At 43.4% G+C, this 15162-nt stretch overlaps 1 protein-coding gene across 2 annotated transcripts in view; it reads right to left on the bottom strand.

The window, feature by feature from the left end:
- The window catches only part of PLXNB1 (plexin B1), a 68458-nt gene that overhangs the window by 39819 nt on the left and 13477 nt on the right, over positions 1-15162 (bottom strand). For both annotated transcript variants that reach the window (XM_052777727.1, XM_052777726.1), the window contains exon 3: positions 700-1843. In XM_052777727.1, the coding sequence (XP_052633687.1) occupies positions 700-1833 (1134 nt within the window). In that variant the 5' untranslated portion in view covers positions 1834-1843. The remainder of the gene's footprint in view (positions 1-699; positions 1844-15162) is intronic.

Raw genomic sequence — 15162 nt, 5'->3', positions numbered from 1 at the left:
CTGCTTCCAGCACCGCCCCAGGAAAACGCTGCTGCTCTGTGTTTGTGTCACTGTCCCCAGTGTCACAGCACCAGCCAGCGTGGCTGACAGACTGCAAGGATTCAGGGTCACAGCCACTTCAGTTCACATTTTTATCCTGCAACATCCCATCATGCCTTTGCCATAGAATTTCAAGAAGGATTATCACCTCTTATAGCTCTGGAGACAAAGAACCACCAGGTCAGGAGAAGGTCTTCCATGGGCACAAACTTTTGAAGGACTAATAGGAAATCAGGATTTTACTGACACTTGTTTTTGGTTATGTTCTTTTTTGTTCCTGGGTGCTCACGCAGGAAGTTGTTGTGAAGTGCACCTCACCGTAAGCAACAGGGACCCAGCACACCATTTAAACAGGCCTCATCGCCAGGTCACACCAGATACTCTCCCCATTGCCACACACAGTCCATCTCCCTCCACCCCACATGGGCAGGTTTCCTTGCAGAAAGCTGCAGCAGAAATAAGATAGACTGTACTTAAACAGGACACAACAGTTCTTGCATTGCATTGCTGCAGTAGCAAACAGTCTGAGCCCAGAGGCTTTTAACCCAAGCAGATTTCAACATCCATCTGTGGGGAACGGCCTGACTTCAGGAACACGAAGCAACACAAGAACATGTTGCAGACTATTCTTTAGCCTAGCAAAGGTGCAAAGTCACTTACCGCTGGCAGCTGGACACAGTTGGAACTGACATCATATTCAATATATGCCACTTCTGCCCCTTCTTCTGACTTCCCATCTCTCATGTAGCAAACATCCCTAGTCCAGTTGGTCAGGCGATCCACCTCTTCCATTGCATAGACACAGAGCGCAGACTCCTCGCTCAGCTTGCCAGAAGAAGCCTGCCAGGCAGAGAAGGCTGCAAACAGCACTTCTCCCTCGGTGTCCAGCTGCCCCTGGGCCAGGCCTTTTCCCGGCCGGGTGACATAGGCTGCTTGCAGGAGGCTGTATGTATTGGCTTTGCTCTGGCAGAGCAGAGGTAACTCCACATACGAGTAATAATGAGAGTCATCCAGGCAGATTCGTGAAATGTAGGTCTTGTACTCACGTGACTGAGACTTGAGGTCCCGACGGTAGAATAAGAAATAGACACTTGAGCGATAAGTGAAGGATTTAATGAAATGATGGTTGTACTCAGAGAGCCGGCCCACAGCTAGTTTTGCTGTTTCTTCATAGGAGAAAATGGAGTGAGAGTCTGTTGCTTGAACATCCCCTCCGTGGGCCCTCAGATTGCGGGTAGTGATCGGAGGAATCCCTCCTCCAACTCCTCGGCTAGTGTACCCTCGTCCGACAAACAGCAAGGGGACCTCATCCTTTGAGTAGGCTATGAGTCCCACAGTGGTGATATTGGGATCATTAGCAGCAACGTACTGAGTGTCACCAGGGCTCTCTGGTCGGAAGAGGACATGGTCAATGGATGTGAGGCTCCTCTTCTCACAGATTCCCTGGTGCACACTGCCACACACGATGAGCTCCTTCTGCACTGCGTTCACTAGCAGCAGCTTGTTGTGATTGTCGGTGTGGTGTGCCTGAGGGCACTCCAGCTTTGAGACAGGGGGGAGGCAATCTTTACTGTCCAGAACTGGTCCAGTTTGAACCACATTCTTCATCAGCAGGTCAGATGTCAGCTGAAAGAGAAAGTTGGTGGCCCCCAAGTAAATGGTGCCAGATTCCAAGTCCATAGACAGGTGGAGGAATTTTGTAGTGTTGCGCGAGAACGTGACATACTGCAGTCCCCGTGGAATCACTGCTCCCAAGAAACAGAGAACAGGAAGGAGGAACGTTCCCAGAGGCATGGTAAACACTCTGCAAGAGAGGACAAGCTGTTATAACTCCTTGTAAACCAGGAGCGAAGATTAACACTCATCAAAATCCTTCAATTGCACTCTTATTACGAGAGGTAGGCAAAGAGGACATGGATAACCACAGAAAGCAAAGAGCTAGACACAAAGAGCCAACACAGGACATTTGCAGAAACACCAATAGAAAGAGGTGTGCAGGAGTATCGGAGACTTCACTCAATCACCTCCACATCAAGATGACAAGCATAGCATATTCAGGAGAAGCTGGAATACTGCAAGTAATGTTCTTGGGGGCTTTCCCAGGTACTGCTGGGTGGTACTGGGGAAAGTTTCACATGCCCAGGACTTGTACTAAATTTACTGAATGAACAGTCCAAAGCACAGATTCATCAATCCAGGGACATAACCTAAGGAGAAGAGTCTTATCTATGCTGTGACAGAAGGTGTTTCAAGCATTGAAGTTGATCACTATGCTTGTAACATCAAAAAAAGCCATGTTTAACCAGACTTCTGCACAACTCTTTCCTATGATGCTATATTGGAAGTTCTCCAGTGCAGGACCACATTCCTACAGCAGCTGCACATTGCATACACTGTTAACAAGCAACACCACAGTAAGACAAACCTCTGTCCAAGACAAACACAACCTGCAGGACCATTGTTTAAATAAACTGTATGTAGCTGGGCTCCCATTCAGAGCAAACTAATAACCTCTTTGCTCTGTATTTGATCTAGATATCATAATTAATCCTTCTCTCTCTTATCACCTATGGCTATCAAGAGCCTCTTTTGGGTCCAAGACTCTTCCACTAGTGCTTCAGAAGAAACCTTCCCATGCCATATCTGCCACTGAGCATCACCCACCCAAGCAGGACCTGGGTACCAGGATGAGGCCTCCAGAGAGTCAGTCATAGTGGCTCCCAGCCACCCCCCTGGGGCCACCAGTCTGTCCCCAGCTCTGCCAAGCCAGCCCTGGTGGGCCCCCATCTCCTTGGGCAGACACAGCACGTCCAGGCAAGGGGGAGACCATCTTGCCCTGCTCACTTGTTACTGCACTCTCTGGGGGAGAAGTCTCTCGCTGGCACTCATCTCTCCACAGCAACTCTATCAGTACTGTAAAAGGCAATTTAAACATGCGTGCTCTGTGGACAATGCTCCATTCCTTCACCGTCCCATGCCTCAAAGTGCAGGCAAAGCCAGGTGGGGTGGGTGTTAGACAGATCCAGGGAACCACCAGACCTGTTCTGCTCCTCTCCAGAGGATCTTTAGATCAACTCCTCTTGAAATCCACTGTGACCCACCCAAGCCATGCCACAGATGGGAACAACTGTCCTGAACAGCATGGGGAATCCCACAGCATGGTAGAAACATGGTAATAAATACCTGCAACATTTAGATTAATGCTTTCTGGGCAGCAGCTGCAAGTACTCATAATTTACTATGAGTACCACCTTATTTGAATTGAGAAGTAGATGGTGATGCAGCTGTGAATCTACTCCCTTCCCTTCCTCTTGCAGACAAGGTATCCAAGCTACATACAGCTACACAGATGCCAAGCTGGGCCAGGGGCTCAACAGAGCTGATGGGTACAGTATCTCCTCCAGAACTGATCTGTAATATGCTGTGCTCATTTTGGCGACTCAGCATCTCAGGGGTGATGTTAATTTTGTAGTTAAAGCTAAGAAAACTATCATCACTTCCCTCCTACAGCATCACCCCTCTTGGATTTTCTTGGTAAGCTCAAAGTGCTATTAGCCCTGAAGTGCTTAGAGCACAGAGGTGGAAAAAGATCTGCAGCATTTCAAGAGAAGACTACCCCAGCATTTACTGCAGCACTTACCCAGTTTAGGTCACAAACTTCTCACCACACAGACTGTGTCTTCCACTTGTTCTGTACAGCACCCAGCGTGCAGAAAACACAGTAACAATGGTGAGAACAATAAGACTCTAGATCCATCCTTTATTTCACTGCTATTGCAAAAAAAAAAAAAAAACAAAACAAACCAAAAAACCTCAAAACCAACCCACAAAAACCTGCTTTCCAGCTCCTTTGCCAGTAAAACAGGCATCTTTGCTCTACTAAACGACCATTTGAGAGGATTAGTCTACTTGTGAAATCCAGCGGATGGAAGGTATTATAAATACAACACATTATTAAATATAGGCTTTGTGAAGCTCTGGAAAAGCTCCACTTCACATGGTTATTGTAGGTAAGTAGGTAGTACTGTCAGGATATACCCAGACACAGGAATGCTGGCTCTACGCTGGCAGCTTTCCCCCTGAGCACACAGCCACCGATTCACACCATACCAGCACTGTGTTTAGGTTACTCACACACTAGGGCTTTTGTTTGCCATGATAATGGACACTTGGTGTTTTCTGCTCTCAGTGCTATGAACACACTGTGCTTCACCCAGATTCGCAAACAGTGCTGAACTAGCCTTGGAGTCTCTTTACAGGGTGGTGAGAGAGTGCGTTGTAGCACTTGACAGAGGTCCTCATCATGCAGGAGATATTATCTGTGAAGCATGACGAGTGATATTTATAAAGCCAGCAAGCAGATATGTGTAGACTGAAGGATGGAGCTCTAACTTAACTAGATCACCTTGGGTTTATATCAGTAGAGGATATCTTGCCCCAGCTCCAACATGCAAGTTACTTTTTATGCATTCTCACCATTTTTATTGGAGGAAACTGTATTCAAGGAACTCCATCACACAACTGCCTTGGTACCTCTGCACAGCCAACATGCAGACATCACAGTGGCTTGTTGTGCAATTCTGTCTGGAGTCTCCTCAGTTTCAAAGCTTAAAATGCCTGCAAACAAAACAATAGGCTGATGACCATCCAACAGCAGGAGCTTGACTATGTTGTGACAGGGCCACACTGACATGGAGAAGAGAGTCTTTGATCTGGAAGCAGCTGAGGATCACAAGACATCATTACACTACACCACTTACAGGAATCTCTAATCTTCTTTCTAACTAATGCAACCCTCCTATGCCAGCACTTACACAGTAAAATCAGCATGTGTCTTTGGAATTTATGAATTCTGAAATACTGGCTTTCTGGCTAGAGGTCATGCCTACAAGCTGCAAGACTCTGCTCTGTCCACCACATAGCATCACTGACAACTGCTGGGGCAGAACTAACATGCATACATGCCACCAGTGGTTGAACTCAAAACACAGTGCACGACACCATTCTAGCAACACAAATCTTTTTACAAGCTCTCTGATCTGTAGTTGAATCTATCCCTAATGTTTCACTGAAAGCATTTTACCTATTGGAGAGCCTGTACTGGAAGAGATGGAAAAGCAACTAGCCTTTCATTCCAGTAGACCACAATCAAAAGCAGATCCTGCTGTGGTCAAAGCTCTGACCTGAAGCTATTCTTGTTTCACTCACCAATATCCCCCTAGAAATCACTTTGTTAAGAGCTAGTCCTCAAGGGTGTTCCAGGTTAGAAGCTACTCTCTAGTCCTCATCACTCTGGGAAAACAGAGGGCAGCTGAGAAGACACAAAGAAAAAAAAAAAAGGTAGTACAGTATGTTCTGCAAACTAGTTCTAATCACTCTGAGCAACAGGTAAACATTGACTATTGTGCTCTTTGTTGCTCTTTGCTGAAAAGCCATTAGCAAATGAACTTGTATTTATTGCTAGGTGAGCATTCATTAGAAATGAGCACAAGTCTGTGTGGCTATCAGTAGTTAGAAGCATTCCCATTCTACATGAAAACTGAGATTAAAAAAAGCCAGCAATGTCTTTTGATTCAATTTTCCAAGTTGTTTCTCAAGCATGGACATCAATGCTTTTTTTATTCTTGCTCTTCAGTTAAGCCCATCACAATCTCTCTGGGAGGACAGGAAGGAGGAGGATAACCTACATTTAAATCTGATGGTTTCATGACAGGCCACACTACTGAGCTCTTTATGGATTTACTGAACCGTTCTGCTTCCTGTGCTCACTGCTAGTGTATAACACAGCTGTTACAGACAGATTGCACTAAAAGTGTGTAGCCTTTAATTAATTCTGAAGGCAATTGCCAAGGCTTAAAGATTCTTTTTAAATATTCCATTTTTTGGATGAATTCCCGTTAAATAGGAAAATGCTCCAGACAATACTCTGAACATTGCCTCTAACACACTGTAAAATATTAATATCCAAATTATACTTTTGAGTTTCATTTATTTAATCTGGATCACAACAGAAGGGCTAGAGGATTAGTCAGTTCTGCCACAGAATATTTATATCACATCCACAAAACAACAACCAATAACATGGAAGCAATGGCACTATTTTGTTAGTTGGAATTTGAAATAAGACCGTGTTTTCTGTAGCACTATTTTTACCTCTCTGACCTCACATATCCCTCTCAGACACTACTTATTTATTAAAGAAACAAACCCAGAATTCATTTGGACACATTTTAGCAGCGTATCAACACGTAAAGATTATTTCAATCCTCACAGATTATTTCCCTAATACCACATCCTATCCCCCAAACATGGGGAGGTCAGATAATGTTCCAACTTCTAGGCTACATTTCATACTCAACACCAATCCCAGCAGAATTATCCTTGGAAAAAAGTAGGCCCCTGAAATTTGCACCTGCAGTTTCCACTGTATCATTTGCAGAGCCAACCCACAGCAAGAGCACTAAAAGATTTAAACATTAAAAGTATAATTCTTCCAGCTGCATGACAACTCTTGTGCTCCAGCACATTCAAATCACCCAGCAGCAGGAAGATGACCACTGCTGTGTTTTCTGCACAAAAGCCCTGAATTACAGCCCCCCTTCTAAGCATCATAAGCTCAACAGAGACTTGCTGTTTTCTGCTGTGAAAGATGACATTCCCATTAAATAAATTTTTTTTTTAGTCTTATTTACTACTACCAGGCCAGTTCCCTGCTCTGCTGTTTAAGAACACTCACAACAAGCAGCTCCAGCAGAGATGAACACAAACCTCTGTTTTCCAAATAAAATTGGCCCCAAGGAGAACCCCAAGTCCAAGCCATCCTGTCAGAGCAGGACTGGTACAGACAAGGGAGCTCTGATATACCAGATGTGAGTAACACCAAAGCTGAGGTCAAAATAACTCAAAAAACCCCCTCTAAAGACAAAATGGCAAATCTGAAACACCAAGGGAAGATAGCAAAAAACCTGTACTTTCAGGCTACAGAATTAATAGCATTGTTAGATAAACACTTGAGAAAATTATGTTTTCCAAACCCTTGATAGTTACTGCTGACCATTACAACGCACTCTTCTGTATGGGGGTTGAAGAAGTTATACTAAAACAATGTTGCACAAAATACTTTGTCAACTTTGTGATACTAGTGCCATTTTAATGATGCTTGTGTGTTGTTAGGGTTCTCTGGAAAAACTGTAGAAAGTGCTTCTACAACCCTCGGCCTACCTAAATATTAATTTAGCCATACTAGAATTCATTGATGGTAGTGGACAGGTTATTTCCCCGTAACAGGTCTAGCATAACCAATCTTTTCTCTTGCACACAGGAAAACGTGTTATAAATACTAGTTTAAGCTTCCAGTTAATGGTTAATGAAGAGTTAATGATCAATACAATGATTTATAAAGAGTTTACAAACAAGACAAGACAAACTACACAAACAGTTACAAGGAACATAAAGCAACCACAAGCTGCTTGCTATTAAAAGAAGCTCTCTTCAGATATTTTGTCATTGTAAATTGAGGGTTGCCTTTTCACTTTACCATCTTCTCAAACACTAACAAAATGTGAACTCATGTACCATGTTGTATATCTATTTTTAAAAGGGGAAAGCAAGTCAGCTGTTAGGTTCTCAGTATCTTAACAAAACCAAAGGATAACTTTTTGCCAGTGTTATACATTTGAAGATTGGAGTCCTTTAGGATCTGCTCCAACCTTCTGCATAATCACACCACAGAACACCACTAAACAATCTCTTCTTCTAGCCCATGAGCTCCTGATTAAAGTCTCCCAGTGAAAGCAGAATTTTTTCTTAGGGCTCCCAAATTATAAAAACCACTCCCTTAACCCAGCAAGGTGATCCCTGAGGGTTATTTACCCAAAGTAAAATGCCTCATCATTTTGTCTAACTTTGCTTGTCACAGGATCTCCCAAGTCAACGAAGCTTCTAGTTGCTTTTTTGCATGAACAGTTTGAAAACTAATTCTTCTTAATCCTCCTTGGGCAAGAAGATAATCACAGCTATTCTAACTCAGAGGTCCACCTACAGAAAAACCAGCTTCAGCAACAGACAATAACAGATGCGTAAGTAGTAGTATAAGGGCAGACAAGCATAAGGCAATCCTTCCCCTATACATCCTGGCAGCTTTGGGCATTCCTGAATCGCAGATTGCAGCCCCGTGCAATCCTTTGGATGGATACATTAGGTAGTCTGAGCTTCTTCAGTCAGAAAGAATTAACTTTTCTTGTAGCTCTTTGACTCCTTTCCAGTTTGTCAGCATCTTTTTATTTTTTGTTAATGTACCTGACCTGGACGAGAATCCCCTTTTCACAGCACCTGACCCAGGTACACTACCCCTCGGCTTTCTAATGCTGCACACAGAGCAAATGTTACTTCCTCCAGTTCGACCCACCACTCCTCCACTACCTGCCCAAGAACCTCCTGCTCTTCTAGCTGCCACATCACATGTGGCCAAGTCTGTATCCAGTTGAATACCATCAGTGACTCAAATATTCTTCCAGGCAACTAGTTAGGAAAAAATATCCTGTTCTCCAGCCTTTAATGTGTTGAGCACATTCAGAGCGCCTAGATAGGTTTAATCCAGCTGTAATAGAACCCTGCTGGCAAAGCGGGGCTCACTGAAGTTACCCATCCAATTCACCCTGCTGAGCAAATCCACCATTTCTACACAAATCTATATAAATCTAAGCCCATCATCCCCCCTAGAAATAAGTTTTCTTGCAGAAGTTCAAGAACCCAATTGTTGATCAAAATACAGACTAATACTGGAGCAAAGAGAAATCCCTGCAGTACCCAGGGAATTCCAAGAGCAGATTTCCCATTTCCAGTTAACTGAGATCCAAGAGCTACTTTTTATTCTGTTTAATATGAACTAAACTGATCTTTTAAAAGAACTGTCAACTAAGGCTCTTGGGAAAAAAAGTTAAGCTATTGTGGAATTAAAGTTACACTCCCTATCATGATTTAATAAGTAGTTAAAAGACAGGAAACCAAAAGTGGAAGAGTTTCCTGTCAGAGGAAGGTTATCAGTGAGATCTGCCGAGAATTTGTTCTGCAACCTGCACTGTTCAATATGTTCACATAAGAGCTATTAAGAGGAATATGTCTAAGAGTGGCATATTTTATTATTTAAAAAATTATTCATCACAATCAAATTCAGAAAAGACCGCAAAAAGTGACAGAACTCATGCACTCCCTAAGTAACTACACAATATCTTTGATGTCAATAAATACCAAAACAACCACCACAAAATATTCTAATTACATAAGCACAACAGGATCCAAATTAGCCATTACCACTCAGGAAAACTTTGGAAACTTGGTAAGTCAGTTCAGTATTTAGTATCAAGCAAAAAGGCAAATACAACCTTTGGATTGATTAGGAAAGAAAACACACATCACCACTATGTTGTTGAATGCTGCAGGCAGTTCTGATTCCCACATCTGAAAAAGGAGACAGAATGACAGAAAGGACAACAAAGATGATCAAAAGCATGGAGCAGCTTCCATATAAGGAGAGCTTGAGCAGAGTAGGACTTTGGATGGACAAAGAAACAACCAGGGGGAAGATATGGAAAATTTAAGAGATCTGAAATATGACAAAGCATCAACATGAAAAACATGGAATAATTGACTACAGTGTCTTACAATGCAGAAACAAGAGAGCACCCACCAAAGTTACAGACAACTTTTCTAAGCCAGTTCAAGGATATTGTCACAGGATGTAGAATATTTTAAACAACATTTTAAATGCACAATTAAGTTGTAGAGCCCACTGCTGTAGGATGTCATGGAAACTGGAAACATAAACAAGTTAGAACAGGTATTATATAAATTAATGGAGAATAGATACAGTCGAGATCAGATGATTAGATACAACTCCTGGCCAAGGTGGGTCCTAAACTGATGATGGTCATAAGCTGGGAATCAAATGAAGAGGGGAGAAAGAAAAAAAAAAAACCACCCCAAACCAAATCCACCACATTATACATGCCCTGTTTCTTACAGTCCTCATTACGCGTCTGCTTCTGGATCTTGTCAAAGACAGGATACTGAGCTACAAAGAGCTTTGCAATTTGCCCCAGGATGACACTTCTATTTAAACTTCTTATTTTATGATACATTTATAGATTTTATTTATTTTTAAATATTAAGAATGTAACTTTAGCCCTGCCTAATTGCATATTTAGGAAGCCGGAAACCTAACCTCATGGACTATTTCAAAAGGCATTATCTATCATATTAACATTCAGATACCATCTAACTGAATCCTGACAGCTCAGCACAAAAGTTAATGCAGAACACAGCAGCAAAGCAAGCAAGCATCATCCTCAGCAGACTGGGAAACCAAAGCAAAGGCCAGAACCACAGTGCACAGAAGTGGCGGAATTGAGTTTAATGCACCAACAGTCCCTCTTCCAGGAACAGCTCTTCCCTGTCGGCTAAATGTTTGACGAAAACTTCTCAGATACTGAGTGAATAAAACAGATAACATGTTTGCCGTACGTACAGCTAAGCATTGGGTAGCATTCAACAGAACTGCTGTTGCTAAAAGTAGGTCAGGACCGTCCGTTCTAACCAGGGAGAAAGGAAAGCTAAAGCACACCAGGCTATTTGGCCAGGTATTACAGAAAACTTTTGTCTGGGATTTCATCACTACTTCAAACAGACATGATTCATATTTTACCGGCCTCCACCTCAAACAAGGCACGCCTTCCCAACCACACTGCCCTCCCTATCATTAGGGGCACCTCTCCCCAGCCTCAGCCAGGATCCTCCTGTTCTCAGCTTTGGCTCCACAGGCTACGAAAGCCAGAGTCCTGCTCTGCACTAGCTGCCTTAGCTATTCTGTGTTGATTTCTATAAAGCAGAAATGCCCAACCGTTTCATCCAGAAATGGCCAGGACAGCACACTATCTTCTCAATGTAATCGCTTCTGCCTTAGAGTCTATTTTCCTTGGCAGGGTGCCCTCCAGAAGGGAGGGAGGAGACCTCCTGCAACCAGCACATGCTTCCCAGAGAACAGCACCGTGACCCCTAACCAAGCTCTCACGTCCCAGAGGCAAAGGCCACACTCCCAAGGCAAGTCCTTTTGCATCTAGCCTGGCCTTGGAGTAACCTAGCAAGAGAGGAAAGGAACTTCAAATGTCCTGCAAAACTCCCGTGAAAGGAAGCCTGTCCTACACTTGCACCCCAAGAGGAAAACCATGGTCTCCAAGCCAGCATCAGCCCTGCAGGATTGCACAGTGGAAGGGAGAACAGAGAGACCTACCACAAAAGCAGTTCATGCTAGCAGTGTTACAGACCACAAGCAGACACACAAAGACCACATCCCGAACTCCACCATCCAGCTGTCAAGATGCAAATCAGAACCATTAAACACTGGAGCCTGCCTTGAATAAACCCTTTAGCTCTGCAGACACCAAGCAGTGCAGGGTGCTCTGACCTGTTAAAGAACAGCATTTCTTCAACATCCCAGAAGTCTTCGAATTTAGTACCACAACAGCTCTATAAAGAATTAATACGCCTTGGGTAGACAGGAAGGAATTCTTCTCCTTGGAGTTTTCCTTCATTTCAAATAAAATTCACTTTTCTGCCCTCCACAGTAACCTTCTGGAGAACCATACAGCCTGACAACAGTTTGGCAGTCTTCTATCATTCCAAAAGTGTCAGCAGTTCTGGCTACAGCCATGAATACAGGCGGTAACATGCAAATAAATTTAATGCAGTGCAACCACATGAGTAGCATCTACCCCCTCCCATCCAGAAGAGACAGCAAAATCAACAGAATTCCACATCACTACCACAATCTGCTTGTGGTTTGCCTTCAAACCAAGTTGGGGTATATTCTATCTTGTATTACTCAACTCATTTTAAGCATTATCAGAAATGAAGCTTTGATCAATTAATCTTCCATAAATTAGTGCCTAAGCCTGGAAGGCTATTAGTAGTCAGCTACAAACTATTAGGCTCAATATTCTGGTAATTAGGTTACACAAGTCTGCTAGATAATGATCCAAATTCAGGTGGCCAGACATTTTCTTCCACCTCTGCAAGCCAATACCAAGACTTTCATAAGGACAAGAACAGATAGCAACACACCATGTTGTTCAAAAAGCCTGGGGACCTTCCCAAGTTGCTCATAACATGCATAAAACGCAATAGCTCCCACTGCACTACTGCAGAAGACTGAACAGGCTGGGTGCAGACTTGAGAGCCAGGATCAACTCTGCACCAGTCTCAACAGCCCCAAGCAATGACCCTTTGCCAGGCTAGGATCTTTCAGATCCAGTGCTTCCAAATGTAGTATAACATAGAATGGTGGCACAGGAACAACCCATGAAGGGCTCTCAAGGTGCATGTGGTCAAGGAGCCACAGGCTGGCAGCAGCAATGCAGCATACTCTTCCACCTTACAGTCGCAGCCCTCCATCCCAGACATTGTCCACACTTATCATAGAATCATAGAATTGTTTAGGTTGGAAAAGACCTTTAAGATCATAGAGTCCAACTGTCAACCCAATACCACCATGCCCACTAAACCATGTCCTGAACTTGGAAGTTCTTGTTTCAAGGATAAAAATTCAGAGCACCAGACTGCATATGGATAGGGGTGGGAGGACTACTACTGTGCATGGGCCATCAGGCAATGCTCTTCATTCATACCACTGTGAGTCCACAATCTGGAGGAGTGAAAATGAGCAACATTAAAATTAAGCAGCAAAGGAAGCAGAAGCTAGTACATTGCACGATTTGGTACTCGGAGAAATAAACCATCTGGAACAAAAGTTCTTCAGTCACTTTATTAACAGGCAGACATCTAGTCACACCTTATCCAGAACAAAGAATTTTATTACAAGACAAAATTCACCATAAGAAATTTTAACACCATCAACTGTCTTTGCAACATGAGTTTCTGTTCTTATCTGTACACTCAGATTGAAGAGATCCTAACTTTTTCTGGCAAAATATTTGAGCTCCTGGTCCTGTTCAGGGCTGAGAAAGCTGCTTTGGTGCTGTCCTAAAGGCACCAAGGTTCAGAATTGGCTACCTGTTCATGGCAGCCATGAATTTTAAAGGCTTTTTGGTTGAGACTGTTCTCCATCTGGTTTGCTACCCTCCCACCTTCACAGTCTGACAGCCACTGGCTGGGCAGGACGGACTGGCTCTTCCCTTTGCCTTTCAAGGAAGCCCAGACCTTCACCCTAGGGCTACAGAGATGCACTAACAGGTCTGCCGCATAAACTGCAGTGCTAGTCTGAAATGCAAACTGCTATGAGCAGGAATTTCAGCCAGTATAACAGGCTGACTGTTGGCATTTCAGAGAATACTACCTTGCCAGGATCACCCCTGGGCAAAAGTGCCCAGGAGACAGGAAAACCAGATTTACAGTAGTTTGTTAGGAATAGCACTGAGAGTTTTACATCTGAGTGGCTGCTCTTCTGCTGGAAGGAACAGGTAGACAGAGCAGAGAGGCTGGTAAGGAGAACAAGGAAAAAGTATGCACATCTGTTCTGAAAGGATAAACCATAGCTTGTGGTCAGCACGGTTTTGTTTGCAGACTGTCCCAGTTCCAAGCACCCTTCCTCTGTCATTTTAAGCTATATACTCCACACAGCAGGGACTGTGCCTTCCTCTGGGAAAGGAAACTGCTCAACTCTACCATAGCATACGTAACTAATCAAAACCCCACAACAACATGGCTCAGACAGCACTCTTCAGACATACACACAGACCAAACTGAACAATCGGCCACCTGATGTCAACCCAGAAGGCCACAGTGGAGCTGACACAAGTTCAGCATCATAAAAATGTTTTAAATTAAACCTTCTCAGGGCTTAGTGGGAAATACACTAGTTGAAATCATGGACCAGCTAGGAATAGAAAAGATCATACAGGCTAAAGATGGGTTCAAACTAAATCTAATCTGGTCAGACTATCTGGAGAATGGCAGACAGGTCCAGCACTCACAGGAACAGGCTGAGAAAGAATCAGAGCTGGAACAAAACTACTGATGAAAACAATAGTTGAGAAATTGAGAGTGAACAGGAAGAATGCTCTCTAAATGGTGTAACAACTGAGCCCATTAATACTCTGCAATGATGAGACTTCTGGTTTCAGATAGAGACTTCTTCCTGAGTCAAACAGCTGACTAAATAGGTGCAACACGTCAAGATGATAGGGGAACAATCAACAGGTAAGGAACCTAAGCCCACTCCACTGAGTCCCAGTCTTCCCCAACATGACCCTTATCCTAATCCTGTATGTGCTCCACCTGGCTTCTCATCTCAGCCCCAGGCCTGTCTGTACTCCTCATAGCTGGTAAGCTGAGCATGCAACTTCTCAGCTAGTCCATGGAGTGACTTTCACTATAAAGTATGAGATGCAGACAAGTCAGTTTCTATATCCTTGCAAAGGGGCTATAGTTCCCCAAAATACATCAGCTCAGTTGTTTTCAGTCATAAAAGCATGCCTCCAAGAATATACATCATCTTAGTTCTGCTACTGGGCAGCTTTCCATAGCTGTTCCCCAAGGACCACAGCAGCAAAGTTAGTCAATGAAAGGGTAAAAAAAAAAAAAAAAAAAAAACACAAACAAAAAAGAATAAAAAAAAGGGGATACTACCTAACAGCAGAGACCCTGTCCCTAGGGACAAAAAGACAAATAGCCCAACATTGTTCTCCTTCTGAAAGGAGTTGTTCAAATGAACAACTAGGGCTGGTCCCTACTGTGCCCTCTGCAGATTTGGGTAAGCATCTAAAACCAAGTGCAAGTCCAGACTTTCAAGGGTGAAGCATCTAGAAGTGAGCCCTATTTTTGAGTTATTTTAAAATGTTTAGACAGGACCTAAAATAAGACCAGTGCTTTGAGTACTTCTGAAGAGTATGAACCTCACGTAGGCCATGACATTTTTAGTTTGAAAATGCTTTGGAACAGGGGTTGTACTGTTTATACATCTGCTTATCACCCATTTTAGCTCAAATTAAGTTACAGTCCATTACCAGGCAAGAAGCACTTTTTTAAATGGGGGAAATTCAAACAAGTAAGATTTAGGCTATCAGCAGTAAGACAGTCTCTGTAACTCAGACCATCTCAGAGCAGCAGGAA

The sequence above is a fragment of the Harpia harpyja genome, chromosome Z (assembly GCF_026419915.1).
Source record: "Harpia harpyja isolate bHarHar1 chromosome Z, bHarHar1 primary haplotype, whole genome shotgun sequence".
Classification (NCBI taxonomy): Eukaryota; Metazoa; Chordata; class Aves; order Accipitriformes; family Accipitridae; genus Harpia; species Harpia harpyja.
The sequence above is the reverse complement of the archived record's forward strand: the minus strand, read 5'-3'. Positions and strand labels throughout refer to the sequence as shown.